At 35.9% G+C, this 7742-nt stretch overlaps 1 protein-coding gene across 1 annotated transcript; it reads right to left on the minus strand.

Moving 5' to 3' along the window:
* Positions 1 to 730: 730 nt before the first annotated feature.
* LOC145045271 (Peptidyl-tRNA hydrolase II (PTH2) family protein) lies at positions 731 to 3549 on the minus strand. Its single transcript, XM_078993608.1, has 8 exons — positions 3396 to 3549; positions 3067 to 3252; positions 2614 to 2674; positions 2489 to 2525; positions 2199 to 2276; positions 2029 to 2101; positions 1622 to 1661; positions 731 to 1039 (listed from the first exon to the last, which is right to left on the minus strand). The coding sequence occupies exons 1-8, from the start codon at positions 3435 to 3437 to the stop codon at positions 990 to 992; spliced, it is 567 nt and encodes a 188-aa protein (XP_078849734.1). The 5' UTR covers positions 3438 to 3549; the 3' UTR covers positions 731 to 989.
* Between the last annotated feature and the right edge of the window lie 4193 nt (positions 3550 to 7742).

The following is a 7742-nucleotide window of genomic DNA, read 5'->3' on the forward strand; positions in this document are numbered from 1 at the left end:
GGGAGAACCCTGATCTCCGACGACTCCTTTGTGTGTTCCTACACATCAATGGTAGCAAGGAGGAATGATGGCAAAAACAACAAGGTCGAAGGGGGAGGCAGACGGTAGTTGGCGGCGAGGAGCTGCTCTGGTAGCCCCCTCGTCGATTCTTTCTTCTTTTTCTGGCAACATATCTCAAAGATGGAGGCAAAGAGAGACAGATCGGAGAAACACAACATTTAAAGGGTGTTTGGTTGTTGTTGTTCGACCGGAAGAAAGAGAGGCGAGAAAGAGAAGGGTCGCCGCCCTTTTCTTGTTGCTGGAGGATCACCCACCTCCGGTGACTAAGCTAATTAATTGCTATTTAGTGCCACCTGTGCTTCCACATCAGCAAAACCAATAGAATCCGGTGAAAATAACATAATGTGTACATATTAATATAGTATAAGGGTTTATTTTACAAAAAAAAAAAAAAAGAATAAAAACTAAATGTGTACAATTTAAAAAGTATATTACCCTATCAAGTTATTTTCCCTAAAAGAAAATTCGTATATGATTGGTATACTGGGTATAGCCGATCACAAGGATTGTATTGTTACAAAAAATAAAGTATAAGGGTTTATTTTACAATAAAAAAATAATAACTAAATATGTACATTTCAAAAAATATCTTACCCTATCAAATCATTTTCCCTAAAAGGGTCAAGAAACGAAGACCAATAAAAAAACGAGAAAAAGGGAGAAATAAAACTAATACAAAACAAAACGAACCTTAAAGAAGTAAAAGACATACCCACATCATAGAAGCTACTATTTAGCTTCATAAATAAAATCTAGGGCATAAAAAAGCTACATTTAGGGATTTGACTAACAAGCTCTTCCTATTCATAAACAGCATCTTTGAACACCATGTGATAAGGCTCTACAAACATTAATAAATCCTTTAAACCCAAATACTTGAAAAATGCTACAAAACAATTGAGTTATGAGCAGCAACATAATCTTTGACATCAAAGGAGACGCTGCTTCCCTGTTACTGAATCAACAATCGAATTGTACCCTGCATAATCAAGATCAAGAATTAGCCAAAAGGGCTTATCACTTATTGGTATAAAAAAAAAATTGCACTTTCTTTACCAATTAATGCAACCATTTTTGGTAAAACAATGCATAAACCAGTAACCATTTAAAACATGAACGGATAAATTTGTATGAGATCCACTTTGTTGCATACATTGCAAAAAATGCAACTTCATTGCATAAATAAGTGTCATGGCAGGATTTAATGTTTGTTTATGCAACAACTTTTCACATGTTTTCCAAATTTATCCAACAATGTTATTTTTTACACTATCCACATTTCAATTATGCAACATTTTACCTGTAACATGTTTAACAAGTTAAAACATAGTTGCATAATTCGTGTCCATTGCAAAGAAATTTGGTAAAAAGGTGAAACATTGTCGCGGAAATAAGCATATAACTGGTGTCATGTCATTAGGAAAACCGGTTACAATAAAACGTGGTTGCATATTTTGTTTAAAAAAAATACTTTGGTAAATAAATTGGAAAAAGAAAAAACAAAAAGTAACATTCAACCTTTTAAATTAGTTTATAGTTAACATTAATATATATAGCATACCAGGACCAATGGCGAGAACCGTTTTTGACCCTGCCAAAACCTGTGTAAAGTAAAAACAAAAAAAAAAGACTCAAAATGATTCTATAAAAATAAATAATCAGAGTTTCTTGTATTCCGATAATTATAATGTGTGATTTCTACGTGCTAGTTTTCCCTATAAATACATACAAATTTGTCCCAAAAAAAAAAAAACTCCCCCCATTTACGAAGAAGGTGCATTTTGATTTTAAACAGCCAAAAGAGTGGATACAAAAAATGTCATGGATTTAGTTAAATTTAAAAGAAAACACAAGGACATATCTTTGAATTATTTCGATTAATCTTTAATAAAAGCATGTACATCTTCACAAACAAAATACACTTGTGTGAATTTAGACATATTTGACCAAAAATAGTCAAAATCATACCTGTGTGCGTCCTGCATCAGCTACAACATAAGTTGGAAGACCAGTTCCCTCGGCTGCTTCCTGCAGCTTATTCCTGATAATTATAAAAAATAACAATAATAATCAAAATAATAATTATTATTATTGTTCTGAAAATAATGTGTAGAAGTTTAAAAAGATCACCTGCTTACATTTCTTGTTGATTTTTACACGTGACAACTATTTTTGCTTGTCCACTTGACTCCCATCGATGCAAAAGATTCCGATGACTAAAATTAGCAAAATAAAAAAATAAAAAAAGAACATTTAATTAGATATGTATTTTATTTAGTCCCCACATCCAAAAATTGATGTTTTAAAAACCATATAGATTTTAATCTCATTAAAGTATATATATAAAACATATAATAGAGATCATAAACAATAATGTATACTAGATAATTTGACGACTTAAAGTTAGAAATAGGATCAAAAGGCGAACCTCTGCATTAATTTAGAATATAAACCAGTCGCAGCATCTGCAATTCCCAAAAAAAAGCAATTAATTAATCAAGTAATTGATTAAAGGAAATTGTTACACAATCAACTTATTAAAAAGTTTCTTACGAGCACATTGAGATGCAACTTTTCCTTGTCCCATTTTCAAATCTTGTCTAACAACAAGAACCTAAATCAAAACAAAAAAAAATCATGGTACACCAACTGTTTTCACCATTAAAAAACTTAACATCAGCAAGCAATTTATAGCAAGTTAGTTTGGAAATGCTTAAACTATCACTCAAAATACAAAGGCTCTGAAGATAAAAACGTATTCTCTCTTCCGAAAAAAATTCAGAGATTTACAATAGTTAAGTATATCACTAGTCGAAAGCAACATGTTGATCAAGAAACCTCCGATATTAAAACTAAATCATGGGAATAAGTTATTATTAGCAATTATCAAGGGGTTATAACAAAAAAATGGACAAACAACTATGTTTAGCATAAAAAGATGAAATTTTGCTATTACGAGAGTCGTAAAAGGGCGATAATGAAACATGGGGATGGGAAAAGACAAACCATTTTGAGATTTTCATCAGGATTACTTGAATTTGATGAAAATCCACTGCCCTTTCTCATTGAATTAGTAGTCCTTTTGATCGGTTTTGATAAATCCAACAACATACCAAAAATGAAACCGATTACGAGTCCCGGAAGGAAGTTTTCCGGCTGAAAGCTCCGGCCCAACCATCCCCTACCTTGTTTCTGTAGCCAAAAACAATCCACAAGAAAGCAGTGAGTGCTTCTAGTGAACCAAAAAGAGCAAAAACAAGATTATGGTAAAGAAATTTTCAAGGGATATGAAGGGTTTAAGCGTTAAGGGGTATAGAGCTAGATTAGAAAGATACACTTCTTGAAAGCTGCGATTGTTTCCGGAATGAGCCCATCATTTGGAGATGTCGTTCTTTCTCGGAGGGTTCGAGGGGTCTAAAGGATATGAGCCTGTGAGGCTATCTTAAAGTTTGGGGGCACTTCGCTAAAACTGGGTAGCTGGGTGCGTGTGTCGATGGGTAGTTGTTTGTTTTTTTTTTAATTGGATTTAATGGGTTTTTTAACTAATTTTTACGGAACATTATTTTTTGGCAGCTACTTTATAAGTTAGCAGCTAATTTTTCAGCTAGTCCGTCAAACATAGTGTAATAAGTTAAGGAGTTAACTTATAAAAAAAAATGACTTATTAGCTGTTTGTCGCTGCTATAAGTTATTTTTATCCAAATATTTTTTTTAGCTTATAGCGGTGTGGAACTGCAAATAAGATGTTTTGTCAAACACCCCTTAGGTTTATTTTGTTTATTATTAAAAGGCTAATGTCAATTTAGCTCTATAAACTTTTCTATTTGTTTAAAAAATCACTTGGTTGTTTGTTTTTTATAAAAAAAAAAAACTTCTTCAGAGTTCTTATTGTTGTGCAGCGCAACACTTTTAATATCGCAGTTGTTTGTTTTTTAGAAGTTTTCAGAGTAAAAAATATATGTGCGTGTTCTTTTTAGCACATAACACTTATATTGCCTCTTTCAACCTCTTCTTTTTTTTCTTGCTGGAATCTTGATTATATGTTGTTAAAATCTTATTTTTTTGCTTTTTTTTTTGTTTATTCTTGTTGAATTTTTTTCCGTTTTTTTTATATTGAACAATTATGATTTCTTGATGAAATATCATTATTTTTTGCTAAAATACCTATATTTTTTTGTTGAAATTATCATATTTTTTGTTGAAATATCATAAATTCTTGTTGAAATGTCATACATTATTAAATTTTTGGTATTAAAAAACTATTTTCGGTTATAAAATCAGTTTATTTTAATTTTTTAATATCTGCAGCAGCATGCAGATGTTAAAAAAACAAACACGCTTCTTATTACATATGGCAGCCGTTTGGTCCACCTCTTCTACTGCAGAGGGTTGCAGAGGTGGTCCGCAGACTTCATGAATTTTTGCTTCAAAAAAACAAACAACACCTTATGTTTTTTGTAACATCCCAACCTTCAGGCATGAATTTAAGCTTTATATTTGCATATGCTTTCAGGGCAACTTGACGAGTTGGGAGGCACCAACTCGTCGTGATGAGTTAATAATGGTCGCGTATCTTCAAGACTTACCCGACAAGTTGGAAGGCTCCAACTCGACAAGTTGAAGGCTGAACATGAAAACCCTAATTTTTAGGGTTTGCACCCTATTTAAAGGACTTAGCTCTCATTGTTAGCCTCCCTCATCGTCCCCTCAGTCCAGAGAAACCCTAAATCGTGCCTTATCTTCCATTTTGAGTGGGTGAGAGTTTAAAGAGTGTTCTTTGGTGTTTTTCTTGAAGGTGTTTGAAGTTAGTGGTGCATAGTTGAAGGTAGGAGCTTTAGATCCGAGATTCTCGTTGTTGTTGCAACCATTTGGAGGTATAGAGTAGATATCTTGATCATCCCTTTGCTAGATCTCTTCTTTTGAAAGTTTATTAGCTTATTTTGGGACCATTCTTGGATTTGAGCATGTTGTGAGGCTATGGTTTCAAATATGGACATCCCATGGCCTCCATGGACTTAAAGTTGCCAACTTTCTTAAGTATTGGCCCTCCTTCATGTCCTGAGTCCCATAATAAGCTTTACTTCAGTGTTTTATCCCCTTGTTGCCAAGCATGGATGTAAAGTTAGCAACTTTATGTGGTATCTCAACCCTAGGGGGCCTGATATATATTTTGGAGCATTAGACTTGTTTGGAAAATGGTTGAATGAGTTAAGACAAGGAAAACTCGACGAGTTGCTTTGCCAACTCAGCAAGTTGGCTGAAAGTTTCTCGATCATCTGGACATTGTATGAACTTGACTAGTAGTCTTGACGAATCGGCGAGTTGACTCGGGTTTTCGCGGTTTTATGAGTTTTGAAGGAACTCGATGAGTCAGAAGATGCACTCAATGATGTAACACCCCGATTCTCAGGTATTGATTTATGTATGAATCCTTCTTGGTCCTTGGGTCTACTCGACGAGTTGGTTGCCCTACTCACCGAGTAGTAGCGGGATGGTCCATGCGTTTTAGTGACCAACTCGCCGAGTCCAAGAAGGGACTCAACGAGTAGGAGCTGGAAAATAAAACTCTAAATTTCGAGGCATTGCACCCTATTTAAAGGATCATTAGTCTCCCCCAGCCTCCCCTTTACAGCCTCTTGTCTCTCTTTAACCCTAATTCGAGTGTGTGTGTTCTTTTGGAGAGTTTAAGCTTGGAGGAAGGATTTTGGTGAAGGAAACACTTGGGGAAAACAAGCTAGTTGAAGCAAGAGTTCGTGGGATTCAAGATCTACATCAGTAAGCACTCTCTTGAAGGTACTAGACCATTTTCCTTGACTCATTTTCACCTAAAACCTCTTTTGCATGAGTTTTAAGAAAGGTTTCTTGTGCTTAAGCCAAGATCTGAAGTTGTAACTTCAGATCTGGACTCCCGTTGGCCTCTAGATTCATAAAGTCATCAGCTTTGCCTAGTATGATCCTTCCCTCAAGTGTGTGACTTCATTGCAAGCTTACTGTTGTCATTTTAGGGTCTTAAAAGCCTTGCATGCACGTAAAGTTTGCAACTTTACGTGATAAGCATGCCTAAGGAAGTTGGATCTGCAATTTGGAGCTGTGGCATGGCTTAAAAAGTGTCTGTATGGTTAAAGGACTGAAGGGACTCAGCGAGTCATATGAAGATAGGCATGAAATCGACGAGTTGTATGAACAACTTAGCGAGTCCGATAAAGATTGTCGTAGACTCAACGAGTCGGTTAAGGTTTCCCAATTGATAGATGCGTGTGAACTTGTTTAGTTGAAAGAAGGAAAACTCGACGAGTGGCCTTAGAGCTTCGATTGCGAGCCTTAGGAACTCGAAGAGTCACTCTGGTGACTCGGCGAGTGGACGAGTATCTCAAGGAACTTGGCGAGTAGCTGTGGATACTTGACAAGTTAGGGTCGACATGGACTGTTGACCTTGACTGGTGACTTTAACTTTGACCAGGGGTTGACTAGTTGACTTATGGGGTACCTTGGAAGGTTGGGAACTTATGAGTATGGTTCTATTATGATAATAGGTGGTGGAGTTTGTGGCAGCGATTCGAGAGTTGGAGTTTATCAATCGAGTCGACTTTTGCGAGGGGAGTTACCTCACTATACTAAGGGGTCTAAGGCACCAAGGTCGGCCCATGGGATATGTTATTCTAGTGTGTTAGTACAATTGAGTGTGAAGTGGGTTTTGCATGGTATCGGTTTTTTCATTTAGGTAGATCTGTAGGACTACCTGTGTTGTTATATGTTTATCCGCATGTTCAGTGGTTATGTTATTATATGTTGATATGTTATGTGGCATGGGTTGAGGTGAGACTGCTTCGTGCGGTAATCCAACAAACCCGAGAGCATTCCAGTTACGGGCTAAGGGAGACTCGTACTGTGGGCTCAATGGCAAGTCAGATGTGAGTTGTGGGCCGAAAGCAATCCAGACTCACACTGCGGGCCCAGGGGGTAATCCAGTCTTTAAGTTGTGGACCCATTACATGTTGTTTAGTTTGTTATGTTATGATATTTCTGACATGGTCACGTGGATTGTATGTGTATCGGTATTTTATGGGAACTCACTAAGCTTTCGGGCTTACAGTTTTAGTTTATTGTTTCAGGTACATCAGGGATCGTGGCAAGGCGAAGGCGTGATCGTACCACTCCTCGTTTTGATGGTTCTGTTTCTGGGATACTCTGATATAATACATTTGAAAACATGTTTTGTAATAACTATTGAATTTGGAATGCATTTTAAAAGTTTAAATTTGGCTTTATGGGTGTTACAAGGTCAACATGGACTATTGACCTTGACTATTAACTCTGACTTTGACCAAGGTTGGCCAAGTTTAACTTTAAGGGTATTTTGGTAATTCGGGATTTTGATGGAGTTAGTCACATAGTGGTTGTAGGCGGTTGAGTTCGGAGCCGTGATTCGAGAGTTTGATCTTGTCAGTCAGTGCTACTTGCGATGTGAGTTTTCCTCACTATCTTAACATGCTCGAAGGAACCAATGTCGGCCCTTTGGTTGATATCCTGATACTGTTGATATGTCGAGTACGGAATATATATATATATATATATATATATATATATATATATATATATATATATATATATATATATATATATATATATATGAGTATGCTAGTCTGGTAGATCTATAGGACTACCTCTGATATTGTCTGATT

This window comes from Lactuca saligna, chromosome 5, assembly GCF_052625555.1.
Source record: "Lactuca saligna cultivar CGN05327 chromosome 5, ASM5262555v1, whole genome shotgun sequence".
Taxonomy (NCBI): domain Eukaryota; kingdom Viridiplantae; phylum Streptophyta; class Magnoliopsida; order Asterales; family Asteraceae; genus Lactuca; species Lactuca saligna.

Coding starts and splice junctions, on each gene's coding strand:
- LOC145045271 (XM_078993608.1), bottom strand. CDS start 3,437: ATGATGGGCTCATTCCGGAAACAATCGCAGCTTTCAAGAAGT. Junction 3,253..3,395: donor AATCGCAGCTTTCAAGAAGT/GTATCTTTCTAA, acceptor TTTTGGCTACAG/AAACAAGGTAGGGGATGGTT. Junction 2,526..2,613: donor AGTTGCATCTCAATGTGCTC/GTAAGAAACTTT, acceptor TGGGAATTGCAG/ATGCTGCGACTGGTTTATAT.